At 39.1% G+C, this 17,798-nt stretch overlaps 1 protein-coding gene across 2 annotated transcripts in view; it reads left to right on the top strand.

Moving 5' to 3' along the window:
- Positions 1-17,412, top strand: part of st3gal4 (ST3 beta-galactoside alpha-2,3-sialyltransferase 4) — a 29,957-nt gene extending 12,545 nt beyond the window's left edge. Inside the window, exons 5-13 of one of the 2 annotated variants that reach the window (XR_004655974.1) lie at positions 7-96; positions 1,413-1,510; positions 1,918-1,981; positions 2,691-2,786; positions 4,649-4,838; positions 5,324-5,461; positions 11,960-12,109; positions 12,199-12,682; positions 17,402-17,412. Coding sequence is in view for 1 of the 2 variants with exons in the window: in XM_034866891.1 (XP_034722782.1) it covers positions 7-96; positions 1,413-1,510; positions 1,918-1,981; positions 2,691-2,786; positions 4,649-4,838; positions 5,324-5,461; positions 11,960-12,109; positions 12,199-12,288 (916 nt within the window). In the remaining variant the exon portion in view is untranslated. Of the gene's footprint in view, positions 1-6; positions 97-1,412; positions 1,511-1,917; positions 1,982-2,690; positions 2,787-4,648; positions 4,839-5,323; positions 5,462-11,959; positions 12,110-12,198; positions 13,046-17,401 lie in introns of those variants that run through there. The other variant, XM_034866891.1, reaches the window with a different exon arrangement.
- The last annotated feature ends 386 nt before the right edge of the window (positions 17,413-17,798 follow it).

Genomic DNA, 17,798 nt, shown 5'->3' with positions numbered 1-17,798 from the left:
TTTCAGCTACAGAGGCACCAACAAGTCTCCAAACAGTAGTAAGTCGCTGTGTGATGGCTGGCTATCTCATAAGAAGTGGGAGAGCCTTAACTTTAAGTGAGTAATGGCATGTCTGTGTTTTTGTTTTTACAAACTGGAGGGAGTGGATGGCTTATTAAGGGAGAAACATTTGCCAGTATTTTCATTTGAAAAAACGGTGCCAGGTTCCTGGGAGCCTTAGGACTGGTCTTTACCAGCCAAGATGGTAAAGTAAATTTAATTGAAAAGGAACAGGAGGTATTATAAGAAACACTTTGCCATCTAAATGTACGTTTTAGTAACTTAAGTGGAATGTGTTAATTAAAGGGTTGAGAGGGAGGGTTTAAAGCCAATGTTGTCTAAGAAATAGCACTTGATAAAGTTACATTTTTGTAAGCCAGACAATAGATTGTTTGTCTACCTTGACATGTAATCATTTTTCCACGTGTTTTTCCCATGCTCTATTATCAGTTTATTCAGCAAAATATTTACTGTTGTTTTGTTTTTTGTTTTTTTGCGGGCTCTATTCTGTTACAAGATACTGATATGTTCTCCATCTGTGGTTTGTCCCAACCTCCTCCATGGCCACTGTTTATTTCTCCAGCTCAGTAGACCATCCACTGCCCGCCTTTTGACCTCAGGATTAATAATCCCTGTGTTAACCACTGTTAAAGAACACGTTTTGCATTCTTATATAAAGTCGCTGACCGATTGTTCTAGGGATTTCACAAATAGTTATTACAGTCACAGGGAGGCCTTCTTTGCAATCAGATTGACATTTCTCTAATTAGACTCCTCCCCGGAGATTTATCCTGATCTCATGTGAAGAGCTAGCTGGCACAAAAGGGTAATAAATGTCTTGGAAAGTCACTGTTGAATACAGTAGGTCATAAACAGCTGGAGACTGAAACCAACGAACACAGAGAGGCAACTGTTCCACATAGTACAACCTGCCACATTTGTTTCACTCCACAGGCTCTGTGAATGTTATTGCCCCCCCCCACTGTCATCAGCAAAAAAATGCCAACAGGGGATTTTAATGAGGGAAACTGCTATTGAATGGCATCATGTAAATGGCGTTGACTTATAATGAGTCTGGTCTACCTGCTTAATAGATACCAGAACATTTGGAAAAGTGGAGACAAAAATTCCCATGTGCCAATATGAACACTGTACTGTTTGGCAGCACAGTAAGTGTTGTTCATTGTGTGGCGTGATAGTTGTTATAGCCAAAACATGTGAAGTAGTTTTCTCCATCCTCGCTGTCTTATGCCTCATTCATATCCACCCCTCTCTCTCAGCCACAACCCCTCCTGTAATATAATTAATCTATACAGTGAAACAGTGCACTGCAGTATTATGTTGTAATTCCTGCTCTGACATATTTCATCCAGCATTAGCAGACAGATGCAGCTCTTTCTGAAAATGGAGGATTTCTTCTGGCGGAAGCATCTGTCAAATCTGGCATTACCTTATGGAATTAAGAGCAGTGGTATGTTGACTTTGTATTATCCCCTGCTCTTTCTGCTTAGTTTACTCAGCACATGTCATACACCCTGGTATTGCTGGTTGCTGTATGAAGATGTATTCTATGTGTTATCCTTTTTGTTTTTTAAATAGTCACTTATTTTTACAGATGATGTTCACAGAACTAAAATAAGACTCTGTATATTCTTTGATTACATGTGATTATTACTATATCCGACAGTGATGCTTTACAGCTATAGTCAAGTCGAAGTGCTTTCATTAAAAACATAACAATTCAGTTATTGTGAAATTTCACAATGTACTTTAGCTCGTATTACAACCGAAAAAACTACACTCAGTCTTTTATGTGAATTGCACATCTGTATTGAAAGTTTTCAAACAATCACACTCCATTTCTTGTTTTCTCTTCAGAGTTGCTGCTACTGAAAGTTCTTGCTGCAATTGCAAATGATCAGGTGCCTGCCAAAATTGAAAAGTAAGTGTGATCACAGTTCAGCCAACCTGGCTTATGATACCTGGCTCAATGTTTTATTAAGGCAGGTTTCTACTGACTTACTAAATCCACAGTGCACTGCAGTAGAAATTACATTATACTATAAGTCCAGGATTATCAGGATGGACATAACATTGTGATTGGTCAAAGATGTGTTCTAGCTGTGGTACACATCATATAATACATTGTCAGTGCAGCATGACTTCATAACTGTGATTATGGGTGCTTATGGGTAGTTGTTAGTGTTTAGCTATCATGGTTGAGAAAGCACCCATGGATTCTACTGCTATAGGTCAGGGGTCTTTTTAATGTTTTTTTAGGCCAAGGACCCCTTAGCTGAAAGAGAGACAGAGCAGGGACCCCCCAACAACATATTGTATAAAATTGAGTTGCATATCAAACTGGCCCTACAATAACATGTAAGGTTGCCTAAAGCCTTCATCCATATCTATTTTATGGGGGATACAATACAAAACTATTAAAATAATAGTTATTGACTTATTGATTGGCTACCTTAACCTCACATCAATAAGCCTGTCATCAATGTGTAAAATAAAAAACAAATCACAAAAAGGCAGATTTATCTTAGCCAATGATATGTTGGACTCATGTTTATGTATATTTTCCTACATATTACTTCATAATGTAAACTTTAAAACACTCTTGTTTTATGTTGTGTTTTTCCCCACAGTCTTGAATGCAGAACCTGTGTTGTCATAGGCAATGGCTTTGCTATTAAAAACAGCTCCTTGGGAAGCACCATCAACAAATATGACGTGGTCATTCGGTAAGCACATAGGAAAACACCTCATGAATCACTTTCAGTTATTATTAGTGCTGTAATGCTGTTGCTATGCTGTTTGTAGAGAAGAGGAATACATTAAGGTAAAACATTTTTTTGCTAAACTTGCTTTGCTGCTTTTTGATTCCATTCCAAGCTATGCAATTTCAGTAGGTGACTGTACTATAATCATATCTGATGACACCATTTTTAAATCCAAGACCTCTTCATAACCACCCTAATGTTTCAGGATTGTTTGGGTTGATAAATAAGGAACAGAGATCCTTGCTATATGACCTTAAAAAGGGAATCTGGTTTTCCCCGCCACTGAAAACGGGAAATAAATTCACTTGGCAGTAGACTAATGATGGACAGTGTCCGAGTGTGTGACCATCTGACCCTGACACAGAGACATCCTCTCAGCAATTAGCACATGTTTTCTTTAGTTCTTTTAAAGGAGAAAAGAAAGCTTTTAGTTTACTCAGGGACAAAGGAACTCTGCAAATCTGACTTTACAACCTCGGAATGAACACATGCATTTTGAGTTTTTATTAGCCACTTTCAAACAGTCAGAATGTGGCTTGTCCACAATGCATTTCTCCACCGCCACCCCCCTCACTCTCTCTATCTATCTCTTACTCTCTAGAAGCTAATCATTCCCTGGCCAAGCAAAGTAAGGTTATTGACATTCAGAATTCAGGTTTGACGTCACTGGGCTGGTTCTGTCATAGAAACACCTCTGGAATGTTAAAGCCTTTTGATACTTACGTTTCCAAAGTGCGGGGTCTCAGGCTGTGCTATTGTGTTAATTATAACAAAGTAGTGGTTTCACGGCTCCCAGATTCTGTGTAAACTTTTGGTTGGACTTAATCAAATTATGTAGATAAAATTGAAGTTTATTTGTAAAGGTTTAAGAGGCTCAGACTGTTAACCCTGATATACGTCGTTAAAGAGCCCCTATTATGCTCATTTTCAGGTTATAGTTGTATGTATATGTTACATTAGAATAGGTTTACATGGTATGATTTAAAAAAAACACCATATATTTTTGTTGTACTGCACATTGCTGCAGCTCCTGTTTTCACCCTGTGTGTTGAGCTTTCTGTTTTAGCTACAGAGTGAGACAAATCACTTCTTTACCATCTTTGTTGAGAGGCGGTAGTAGGTAGGCAAAGATCACATCAGCTAGCTTGGTTTCTACAACTTCAGTGGTACAAGGCACGATTAGCCGGCAGACTTCTTCTAAATGAGGGCGCACTTCCAACTTTGCATGGAATACCTGCATAAACAGGGACATGTAAGTAGTTAAGTAGTTCTTTTGTAGATTATGGTGTACTAGTGTGTGTTGTAGCATTGTTTTGCCATTCAGAACGAGCATGGTTAGTCACCTCTTTTCGGCTAGGGACGTAGAAAGCAGTGCAGTTTTTGAACAGCTCCCCCGTAGACTGAAGGCAGATGACGTTTAGAAACCTGTGTCTCACTCAAAACAGCATGGATAGTTTTTTTTCTCCAAGTTTGTATGCATGTGGACGCACCAGAGACACAAAAGAACACCCCAAGTCTCAGAAAAAGAGATTTATTTTATAATATGGCACTTTAAGTGAGAGTCACATTTCCCAAATTCCTACAAGAAATGTCAAATGTAAATGAAAAGTTAGCATAAGTTAGAATAGACAAGTAGAAGAATAAGACACAGGTTGAAAATGCTGCCTTTAATGGTCATTGTTTTTTCCTAGGTCATGATGTGATAATACTGTTTGATGAAAGAAAAAAAACTCCTATATTACTGCATAAGTAAATGCTAAAATGGAAATAAAATAAACTTGACAAGTTTTGTCCCTAAACATAGCATCGTGTCCCTGCCTCAGGTTGAACGATGCCCCGGTGAGAGGCTATGAGGAGGACGTGGGGAACAAGACCACTATGAGGTTCTTCTACCCCGAGTCGGCCTCTTACAACCCTGGACTGCACAACGAGCCCGACACGCTTATGGTCCTAGTGCCTTTCAAGCAGCAAGATCTCCGCTGGCTCAAGGAGATCCTCTATAATGAGAAGAGGGTACAGGATATGTGTGAGAATACACTCTCTCTCACACAAACACACACACAGCTTTCCATTTCACTCCGATTCACTGTCTTTCCGACCCTCTCTTTCTCACATAAACACACTCCTTGTAGCTTCTTTTCCAGCCCTTGCCAGCCACCCATTTCAGGAACAAATACTTAAAAGGTTCTACTTCAGTGATGCCTGTGCCCTTCAGAGTTAAATGTATTTTCCATTGCAGACATCCTTCACTCTGTTGCTCCCGGCACCTCCGGCCTCCTTCTGCTAATAGTTGCAGGGTCATTACTTGCTAATTTGCACATAAATGTGGTTGCCTCCAGATAAGGTAGTTAAAGCTTCAGTTTTAGCTATGTTTGTGCAAATGAACTCAGTTTTCTAACTAAAAATAGCAATTTTTTACCCTATTTCTGTCTTTTATTCATTTAAGTTTCACAAAATCTGGTGTCTTATCTTTATCCATGTTTATGTGGGCTTTCCAGGTCAGAAAAGGCTTTTGGAAGCCCCCTCCCCAAATCTGGTTGGGTGACATTAGTAAAATCAGAGTGCTGGACCCCTATTTTCTGCACAAGACTGCAGACAAACTGCTTCGGATCCCACTGCAACCCAAAAGTAAACAGGTGAGAGATCCACTGCCACGTCACTGTTTTGAGAATCATTAACTGTAACTGCGGTGGCAAGGCTTTTCCCCTTTTGCAGCTCATTAATATTTACCATTTCTGTCAAGCTCAAAATATTTTTCCGACTAGAACCTTCTCTCTTCTCTTTCTTGTTTGTTCCCTTTCTTCCATACCTCCCTTTTTCTCCTTTTTGCCCTTCACGACTCCCCACATGAATGTTAACAAGGCTGGAGCATCCACTGATTAGCCACAGCTCGTAGAATGATATGTCTCGAGCGCTGTGATAAACAGTTTACTGGAAGAGGCATTTCTTCTGAAAAGTAGCCGGGTCAATAGCAATTTTGCGGATCCAATTACTGCAAAAAACGATGAAGATTAGCTTCTGCCTGCCATTCTGGCATCTCATTACATGATAAGCTTTGTGTGTCTTCTAGGCTGCACAGTGAATCCCTGGGAAAATAATTGGCTTTTGAAGGAAAGCCCAAATACTGTATACATTTCAACCAGATGCTCTGTTTTTAGAAAAAGGACAGTTCCGAGTGTTTAGTCTTTGTAAAGCTGATTATTGCTGTTTTTTCAGGAAAATCCCTGTGTCAATGTTCAATCTTTATTGTTTTGTGACGTTTGGCTCAATATAACAAATTTGAAAGTAAAGGACAAAGTGAAGAATACACAAGGAAACTTAAGTGGAACATATTAACAAAATGATGAAACTAATGAAACCATGACTGAAGAGCAGTGATGGTGCAATGAGAAACATTAACATTTTTGGGCATTTTTAGGCCTTTATTTGACAGGACAGCTAAAGACATCAAGGATAGTGAGAGATGGGAGTGACAAGCAGCAAAGAGCTGCAGGTTGAAGTCGAAGCCGGGCCCCTGCGTTGAGGAATAAACATGTATGTGTGGGCACCCGCTCTACGAAACGAGCAATTCGGTCACCCCATAAAGTTATTTAAAACGTAGGTTACCATTGATTTTTTTATATTTACAAATTGGACCTCAACTCTTTGGCTGAGGTGATTGGATTTTGAAACACCCTGGGATTTGACTAGAACCATTACTCTTGTAGATGTTTTTATTGGCCCATTGCACCCCATCTGCCAAGTGTCTTTTGTTGTATGTTTGGTAAGGATCTTGTCTCACACGTGGGCTTGAGCCAAGTTTTGTTTTGGTTCTGCTTGTTCCCCTTGCCTGAGCCCTTTTCATCAAAGAGTGAGGCAGAGGGGAGGGGGGGGGGTGGTGTGCCCTTTTGGACTGCAGTACAAACACACACACTAGCTGGTGCATGAGAAGAGTGAGCAGTGGGAAGGCAGCAATCCTACAGGCAATCAGCGGGCTCACCCGACAGGAGCTCCGCGCCATCTGCACATACTGTCTGGAAAGGGCCAACGGGGGGAGAAACAGTGGAAGGAAGAGAAGGAGAAAGATGGAGGGATGAAGCAATGGTGAGACCTGGAGCCTGCAGACAGTTACAGATCATTGAGCCTCATTCACCAACTGTTCTTATGAAGAAATTTGTTCTTAAAGTCCACTTACACATTTTTACAAAGATTCTGACATTCACAAATGATTTCTTATCTTGGATTTGTTCTTAGCTAAAAACAAAATCTCTGCACATTTGAGTGAGGACAGTTTGCTCCAACCAATTGGTCAATGCATTTTATTTAATTCTACAGTTGTTTACAATTATTTTACTGTAATGCTTTCAGTTGAATTATGGCATAAAATCGTAAAAATTCAGAAAGACTTGCTTACCGTCTGATTCATTGGTGGGAGATGGCCTTGGAGGATATGGAGCTGTCACTATAGGGCCTTGGTCATTGTCCACTTGCTCCACTGATGGCACACCTGAGAGTGCTGTCTCACCAATAATGGCCCCGATGCATTTATCAATCTCGGATATCTTAGGGCCTGCATGCCCCCCTCCAGTGGTCAACATGTGTCTCTTTTATATATGTGTGTGTGTGTGTGTGTATATATATATATATATATATATATATATATATATATATATATATACACAGACACTTTTTCTCTCATAATCTTCATTCAATATCTTGTCTTTTTCTGTCTCTTTCCTTATTTCTGTCCATGGTTATTCACAAAGACTGTAAAAACAATTAACATAGAAGTAGTGACATCACCCATTGGTTTGTGGATTATCATTTTGAAGCCTTGACTGTGGCCATTTCGCCCGTCACCATCTGGGTGAAGAAGACTTAAAACTAGAGATTGAGACCATTACCTGAAAATGTTTGCTGAGATAATAGATCATGTTAGAAGTTGGGATATTTTCTCGTAGACTTCTATGTAAGCCAACTACTTTTTGCAACCAGTAGAGTTGCCCTTTGCTGGAAATTTGATGGAATGCAGGTGTAAGGCACTTCCACATTGGCTTTACTTTTCAGGCCAAAACTTCTGTACATTATTTTTTACAATCTACTACTACTACTATTTGTCATCCTCAAAATGCAAACTGGAGGCCTGACTGTAGCAGACCTCCTCTTTGCAGATACCACCCTCAGCTAATGAACTTGCTAGATAGACGAGGACCCCCTCAACACACACACACACACACACACACACACACACACACACACACACACACACACACACACACACACACTGAGCAAGAGGACCTTAGCCATCACAACTAAATGCCTGACCTTAATCCTTACCCTCATCCTAACAATAACCTAATTCTAACCCGAATCCTAAAACCAAGTCTTGAACAGCCCTTTAAAATTGTGGGGGTCAGTATTTTGGCCCCACAAAGCTGTCAGAGCCTCACAAGTATACTCAACTTCCGGTTTTTGGACCCCATGAATAGAATTAAACAACAACACACACACACACACACACACACACACACACACACACACACACACACACACACACACACACACACTTTCCTCTCCCAAATGCAGCCACTTCTCCCCACCTTTTCATTCCTTTGCATTGCAGGCACACATGCACACACACGCACATAACTTTTATGTTCACACCACTCTCCCCAAACCCAAGTATCTACCCCCCCATGCTCCGTGGGCCTACATCCAAACTATGCGCGGCCTGCTGCAGAGCTTGGGTGTTCGATCGTGTGCTGGCGACCGCATGAGGCTAATACACACAGAATGTCAGCTGTCTCCCATTGTGGGGTCCTCCATTTTTGAATTAAAGACAAAAAGACGGGCTCAGTGCAAAAGCAAATTGATCTGGTGTAATGTTTTAGAGAGGAATGAAGACTACAGTAAAGGCTGTCTGGGTTAGACTGCCTAGATATGGCACAAATTCAACATGAGTGCACTTAAGCATAGCAACACTCAAATTCAGATGAACACACACTGCCATACATGCGTGCTCTTTCTTTCAGTCATTCTGCATCAGGGAAACCAGATATAGAGTCTCTTAGCCATTTAAGGGGTTGTGGCTAAAGAGCTGGACGGTTGTTAAAATACAATTTTCGCGTATGTGCTGAATTTGCATAGATTTAACACTCAACAAGTTGCAGCTGAGAACCATAGCTAAAAAAGGTCTAAAGAATCAATGAGATGACATTGAAGTTGTAATAGGTTATTTACATTAAATTACCTGAATGAATAGTTAGTATACACAGGACCTTTAGTCTTGTTAAAAATCAATGGTTTCTACAATCAGTGAACTTTGGCTAGTGAAAACGGGAAACAGGCCTTCGTAAATACTGGTATTGTATTATGCAATATAATTGTCCTTGCAAACAGGACTTTTTGCCGAGAAAACTTTATGATAGCATGGAAAGTTGTAGAGGAGAGAGATTAGAAAGGCTGTGGGAGAAAGTGTGCACATGTTGGAGAGGGATGGAAAGAGAATGTTTTTTCTATCTACCAGTCATGTGGAAGTGATTCTCCTTCTTTCCTATGTGAACATGGATAATCAGTGACAGAGTACTATGGGAAATGGCAAACAACACAGGAAAATCTCTGTACACAGAAAGAGCCTGCCAGGGAACTCATAACTAACATGGCTCAACTAATTACATCTCACATTAGTTTTTATTTCTAAAGATATGTCTGTAGGGTCAGATAATGTCCCTTTTTTTTATGTTTTCCGCAAAGGCATTTCACAAGTGGCAGGCTAACAATGAGCCAGTATTTTTCCACATACTTAAATTTGTAGCGTTACCAAGGATTTTGCCATTTTCTTTTCAATTGAAAATAGAAACAAGAGAGGCAGAGGTGGAGGACATGCACCAAAGGTTCCCATGGATGCTCTGGTATTTGTATTCAATCTCTTTTCGGCTTTGAGTTAGCCAGAGGGTGTAATCGTTTCCACGATTTATTGTCTTTTCTGTTATCTCCTTGTATCTCTCGTTCTGACTTAACCCTTTGGTATCCCTTGCTGTTAGAAAGAAACTTACAAAGATACTTACCAATATGGACAATCGGGATGTTTTATAGTGGGTTGCACCAGGTACTAATCCGCTCCCTCTCAATGTTGTTTAAACTGAATCTGTAGACTTGTTCTTGCATATAGTTTCACAAATCGACATTGTATAAAAAATGCATGTACTGTATGAAAAACTTTCTCTAGCATCATCCTCAATAAGAAGACATCAGCATTGGTTGCAGTTTATTTATAATTTTATAAATTTAACTTTTGCTACAGCTAAGAAAGCCTTCAGGTTTAAAGCCCCCTCAGATTGGAATAAAAATATCGGCTGAATATTCTGTGAAACTCTGTGTCCATAGATCGCATGTGGCCCTGCTCATACTTCATCACTGGTGACTCTAGCTGTTATGTTTAGTAACGTTATTGATTTAATAGAGATAACCGGTATGTATGAATGAGACCTCTTCACATAAACTCAAGACTGTACTTTGTGCTTAGAGTGCTTTTACTAGATAATAATAATAGTAAAAATAACAATAATAATAATAATAATAATAATAATAATAATAACAGTATATAAACATATATACTGTACATGTATACATGCATGTTCCTCATTATTTTTCACCGTGGTGCCAATAGAAATTGACCATAATGTTCCCATTATGGTTGAAAGCCATTGTTTTGGACCATTAAAATTGCAATCAAACTGTTACCATTAACAGAATCTCACTTGGGAGCCATCCAGGCAGGCTGTTACGCCAGGATGCATATGCAATGATCCTGGCATTGATTTCCATAAAGCAAAAAACAAGGTTGTCAACAGATCTCACATTTTCTAGATGAAGCAATAAACTGTATACAATACATTTCAGTGAACACATACTGTTCTGTATTTGCTATGGATAAAGCAAATAAGAACAGGGTAATTGATTACACCAGCATACACTAGAATGTTTTTTTCTTTTAATACATTCTTTTCTTAGCAGAATGTTAATACATTTCTTATGTATTTTGCTTCAAAAACATCAAGGGGAAGTTGTTACTTGTTACTGCTTTTTCTTAAGAAGAGGCCATACTGAGGTGGTGACTAAGCTGCTGGAAAGGACCCAGTTTGCAGGGGAACTCTTCTGTCACAGCCAAAACCTTAAGGAAGCTGCTAGGGAGGAGGGGTCAGGGGTACAGGTAGTGTTGAGTAAAAGAAGACACCAAATATGCAGTGTCTGAATTACAACTGTAAAGTGCACACAAGTGGGCTTTAACAGTATATTTTGCCTAATGCGAATGACCTCTTCTCTGAAAAAAAGCTGCAAAACAAAATGAGGATTATCTTTGTTTTAAATAACCTGGAAAGTTTGGTCCCATTTTGCACATTTCATAATGTTCCTTTAAAGTGTTTGAGTTGTTTTGTTTTGTAATAAGCTCACATGATGTTTCACGTTACATAACAGTCCTTTTGAAGATCCTTTATATCAAAGCAACTTACAGTAAGAACATTCCATCTTGGTAGGAGCAAGAGCGAGCTGTCATAACATTTGTGCTGTAAGTTTTGCATGAAGTTCACGATGATTAATGCTGAGGTCACTGGACAGTATTCTGTACATGTGGAAGGCTTGTGTTGATGAACTGCAAGTGAAGGTCAGGAGCAGTTGTTTATGTTGCCCTCTATTTCTCTCTAGTGGTGGAATGAGAGGCTGCATTTCAGTCTATTCCTGTCTGTTAAACACTTGACTCTAGCTTTTACTACAAAACAGATGCACAATTAGCATTTTACTTTTTACTTACATCCTCATTTCATAACCACTTTAATGTGTCAAGCAAATGTTATGTTGAATGGATGTCAATTTTTATTTAACATCACACACCAACAAACGCAAGAGCTGCTTAATCTATCAGTGGTTTTCAACATGTTACACGTATGGCAATCATTTTAGGTGCTTCTGATTTTATTTGTAGGAATTGCCATAATCCAAGTGAAATTCAGTGCATTTGTGTGTTATCGGCTATCTGCCGGGGAGTCACCAATTTCAGAAATGTTAAAATCCCACACAGATGGGCTTTAAAAAGTATTCCAGGAGACATAGAATTATGGCAATTTGCTTTCATTAAATTGTGTTTGTTTCAGCAGCCAGTGCATCCTACCACAGGTATCCTCGCTGTATTTGTTGCACTCAACTACTGTGATGTGGTCCACATTGCTGGTTTTGGATACCCCAACACGAGGAGCCAAAAGGACCCTATCCATTACTACGGATATGACACTATGAAGTCTATGAAGGTGGGTTCCAGTCATCTACTTCAAATGTAGTCTCTGTTTTAACATGTTGTGTTATAACATACAAAGGCTCATTTTTCTCTGTGGTGCAGAATTCTTACCATGACCTCAATCATGAAGCTGAAGCCTTAAAAAGACTGGAGGATTCGGGAGCCATTTCATACCTGCACCCGGATTTATGATACACCCATTTTTCCAGTTTGATTTAATCCAAAAAGAAAGTATTGCACACCAAATTGCATGTGAATGTGGTTTAGGTCATCCCATCCAAATCAAATCTTAATGTGCCTTTTACAATGGGATGCAAGACATTATGCTGGTGGTGCATTAAGGCATCATATGGTGACACAAGTGTCACCGATCTAGCTGTGAAGTATGTTTATCTTCCTGGCGCCTACTATTCTGTCAAACTCCAAGACATGAAACGGGATTTACCTGCTTTGTAAACAACTATTCTTCATCGTGTCCAGTAGATTGAACATTGGTAACACGGCTCACAGTTTTAAAGGTTTTGAATCACAACTTGCATAGTTAATTTGCAGGACATTAACTATTTGTGCGCTGACCCAGTTGTCGGTCTATCACATTGTATCTGGACGTTGGATAATTCCAATGCTTTAATGTTGTTTTTATGGGCATTTGACAGTGTCTGTTCATAACACATCTACAGCTCAAATGTTGTTGTTTTTTTGCAGATATTTTACGCATAGAATTGAGCTGCAAAACTAAGCAGACCAGATTATTTCTCACTGTATGCACTCACCTCGGTTTATGTTTCATTTTCAGTATTATCAAGTCAGATTTTTTGTGAATTTAACCATCAATGTACATTTCAGTTTTAAATGAAAGAAAAATGAATTGATCACAATCCAGATTTACACAGTTTTAGATTCACTTTAATTTTAAATCTCTTGGACTGGAAATACAACTTGTATTTTGACAATTTCTGAGTGTTTGATTACAGTTGTCTGTTTTTTTGTTTTTTATGTATTTGTTTTTTTTATTAGACACAAAACCAGTAAATGGTACCACTGGATATTTTTTATTGTACAGAAAATGAAATCATTTTTTAATTAAAAGGAAATCAAAATTAATCTTATTTGATTCTTATTTAACATTTTTTGTCAACTTATTGATATATTTACATGGATTATTGAACACACTCATATATCCACTGTTTGGAAATCGCAATACTTGCATCCATTAATTTGAGTGAACATGCATTGAGATGCTACTTTCCATTAACATTGATATCACTGTACACCACTAGATGGCAGACAGCCTCTATTGCGTTCATATTAAAGTAGGTAGTCTGCTGCACTGCACATGGTGCAGTCATGCAGCAGCCCATCTCAAGGTGCTTGGGGTAATGGTAACAGCAAAACTAGCACTAGCACATGTGCTAGTTAGGGAACATGTACATGTACAGTGCGGACATCTGGAAGACTGGAACATTTCACATTATAATTGAGAATGATGAACATGCAAATGCCAGTAGCGACAGATGTTAACGATGGTTTCTACTCTCTGTAAGCACGGTCTGAATGGAGTTGTGCCCTTGGCATTTATAAACTAGGCTCACTCGTATGGTGGTACAAATCAGCTGTGACAGGGTCGAGTTTATCAGCTGAGATCATAACGATAGTAGACATTTGTTGTGCTTTCAATCATAGGAATGTAAAGACAACGCTGGAACACTACCGCTACTATAACTACTGCTAATATAACTACTACTACCACTATTATAGTAACAATAACAATAATAATAATGATAACAGCTTCTTATTGTGACACATTCCTATACCCATTCCATGTTCTGTTGTGAATGTGTTCTTTTATGAAGGTTAAATCTCACGTGATGCATACCAGAGTGCAGTGTTGTATCTTTTGAGGAGTGATGCAGACTTTCTCCTCAAGATCAGGGTGTAAGAACAATGAAGGAAAGATGAACTGTGCCATTGTCTGCTACTAGCAGAACTCAATGCAGATGAAGTTTTTACAACCGTGTATTAATTCTACTATTGCATGTTAGCTCAGCTGTGTGCTCAGTTCTGCCCAAATCTGTTTTGCCTGCTTGCTGCTGATATGAAAGCCAATCCTGTTTGGAGCAGGGTAAAGACCACAATCATTCGCTTACCTTAGTATTCAGTTTACTAAAATTGTCAAGTGTTGGTACCAACTGATTTTCTTATTACTGAAAGCCAATCTGACAAAACATCCTTGTTTAGCCCATTTTTAAAGCTTCTCATTTCAGTTCTGAGAGCTATTTATATGTGTAGCGGTAGTGTCTCATACTGTAAAACAAACCCTTCTTTTCATCCCCCCTGCAAAAGCTCCCCATGTTTCTACTCAAAGGTACAAAGACTGAAAACACCTCACCACCTTGATTCTTTAAACATGTAACTAGACATTCTGTGATTTAGTGGACTTTTGACATGCATTTGTTTCCTGTACAACACATAAAGTGTTGAAGGAAGAACCCAGTCATGTATTGCTTAATGGGTTCACTGCTCTTACAGGAAGTTACATAATTGTTTAGGATTTGTGTGAATCTAGGGGCTGTTTATATGAAAACTGAAAATCAGGTCAGACTTTTCAGGAGAATCTATTGTACTGTAAGCACACCTTTGAACCCCAAGGTCCACATTGGGCTTTAGTATGCTACGGAAGCATCTTACGGTACAATGAGTGCACATATTTTTAGCCTGGGTAGCTCCTCTGTGAATTGTCTCCTAACCCTTACTCCGATCAAGCTGTGGTGTACTAACTAAGCCCATTTATGCATGTTACCGTGACAGAATGAGCCTGTGGCTGCACTAAACAGTAGGATTTGTTTGAAATGCAAAGCTTTGAACTTTCAGGCAGACCCCCAGTACACTGTGACTCTGAATGCATTGGTTGTAATTTTCCAAAGCAGCAATTTCTTAGAAAAATACATGGCCCATGATGATAGCTGTGCCATGGTGTCAGTGCAGTCCCATGCAGGCCATAGATCTAACAGTGTGATTATTACAGTATATCTCATTACACCACCTGTATGCTCTCAGCCTGCTAGTGCCACATCACACTTTAAATCAGTTGTTTTCTGTGAAGTGAAAAAGTGAAAAAGCAAGTTCTCTTATGCAATTTGGTGTCAACAAAGGGTGTCAAGAGCTGAAAGATGTTATTTTTAGGTGCTACAAAGTGTCGGTTTTCTACCTTGAATCATTGACTTGACATCAAGTAGCCTACACAGTGATGTAGTGACGACACCCGAGGACTCCTTTTTCTCATCATTGTTGAAAAAGAATGAAGACACACAATGTGGCTCTATGATGCAACTGCAACTGTGTAAAGAGCCCAGCGGACAGTTTGTGTGGGAAGTGGCAGAAGAGGTACAGGACTGTATGTAGCCAGCTACCTAGAGAGAGTGCATCTTGCTTGGCGCACTGATAACTCCCCCACAGCCCAGAGAGTCACTGTGAGTCAGGTGCTTATGACAATACAACAATACCATGGGAACCAGGAGAATAAGTAGAAAAGAAGAGTGATGTAAAAAAAAAAAAAAGATAAGCCGCTTTTCTCCAGTGTGAGTTTTGCTAGTTCTGCTTTTTCCTTCATAAAGCTCCTTTTCCAGACTCTCATGGGGGCACTGCGTCCATGTGATGTTCAGTATGATTTCCATCCATTCCTCCCTGCTGAGAGGATTTGGGCTAAAAAAATAAAGCAGTGTGTAATGCACAGTTTTCTTTGGTAACTGAAAAGGACAACTGTCAAAAAGAGCAACAAACTGAAAGAAACATTACCATAAAAATAGAAACAGACTAATTTCGAAACACTTCATGCTAAGTAGTTCCATGTAAGCTATCTGTTGCTCAGCCCAGAAGGTCAGCCAACTCAGCTGGTTTAAAGGCTAACACGCCACCTTTGTTTCCTCAGAGCCAAAGGAGTATTTTCTGATGGCTCAGTATTTGTTCACTCATTAAAAATGACACAACAGTCATTCACATTCAGTTAATGGGCTACTGAGATGTAAATTTAGGTTTGTATGACGGTTATATTATCCCGTTTTATGAAGATTGTGTTTGTATGTATTTTAATAAATGCTATTACAAAGACGTAAAGTCACTGTGGAGTAAATGCTGGAGGAAACAGGGCCTGTTTTGAGCGCAAAATTAAGCCACAAGTTAGAGTTAGAGTGAGACACGTTTATAGTCTTCAAACAAAAAACAAAAAACAAAAAAATGTATCAATTTTGCTGCTTAGGCTTGGATGAAACAAAACAGGACAAAGGCATATGCCTTTGTCCTGTTTTGATTCTTTCAGGATACATGGGTGCCATTTTGGTTTTTATTGCTATTTTGTCTGACATTTAGTTAATTAAGGTAGTACATAACATGTATTTTCTGCTTTCAATGTGTTTTGCTGGAAATGGATATGATATAGTCACTGTCAGCTGTATCAACTGAACAGTAAATCTTTAGGTGAATTGATTGTAAGAAAAGAATCGATTTCACGATACATACGGTTTGGATTTCTCTTTACACCCTTACTTTCTGATGACGCTGTGACACAGACAGTTGACATATTCTGAGCACCGGCCATGGCAAAATAAGGGTCTGAGGTCAGAAAATAGAATAGATTTACCAATCTCTGGACTGCAAATGTTTTGTGTGTGTTTGAATGTACTGATTTGTTCTTGCACCATGTGCAGATCTCCAAAACTGTTATCCTGCTTCACACATACTGTAGAGTGTGACAATCCTGTCTTCCTTCTGTCGTGCCAAAGAGGGTGGAGTTTTTATCCTGTCAACGCTCTTACTGTCAGTCTGTTGTACATCTGTCTGCTTGTCCTCGAGGACTGGATGTCTGGAGGCTGCAGTGTGTACTGGACCTCTGTAACACACAACCCATTATTTTATTTTATTTTATTTTGTGTCACTGGAGATGGCACAGGACCTCACACTTGCTGCATGACATGAATGCTGAATCAGGCAACTTCACACAAAGTGCTGTGGCAGACTGTACAGGCAGTGTGTGTGTTTGTCTGTGTGGGGTGGGGGCACAGGGTTCATGTCCCCGCCAAGGCTGAACAGGACTGCAGACACGGAAACAAAAATCTATTTATGGCATGAACAGACTCCAAAGCAGAATAAGGCCCTTATCTATAAACCCCATAAAAACCTTGTTATTAAGCTGGAGTATATATCTACAACTGTAAACATTCAATATTCATGACAAAATATTTAACAATTTAGGAAACACAATATTTTTAATGAGTTTGAAACTCAAAATTGGTGTGGGTGCTTTGGTTAGATCTGTGACAAGTTTAAATACTCATTGCCTGTTTCACGTTAAAAACATTCATGGTCTGTAAAACATTAATGAGAAGCAATTCTTTAAGGCTGACTAAAACTATTAAGATGTTGAAAGACAGTTAAAACAATTTTAAAAAGTAGTTTGCAGAGATTCTTTCTATTGTTCTGTTCACTTCCCCAGCTTTTTGTTCAATGTAAAGTTATTATAAAGGGAACATGAGATACAGGCTAAGAAGCTTGTTGATGGTCAGCTAGTCTGTTAGTTTAACTCAACACTGAGAGTAGGTTACTTAAACATAGTTAATTCAAAAAAAATGATCTGTACCAGGGACTTCTATCATGGTCTCCTGTCTCACAATTGTTGGACTCAACAGATGTTGGTTAAATCCAGATTG

Source organism: Etheostoma cragini, chromosome 3 (genome assembly GCF_013103735.1).
Source record: "Etheostoma cragini isolate CJK2018 chromosome 3, CSU_Ecrag_1.0, whole genome shotgun sequence".
In the NCBI taxonomy this organism is placed as follows: Eukaryota; Metazoa; Chordata; class Actinopteri; order Perciformes; family Percidae; genus Etheostoma; species Etheostoma cragini.
This window is presented reverse-complemented; position numbering and strand designations above follow the sequence as displayed.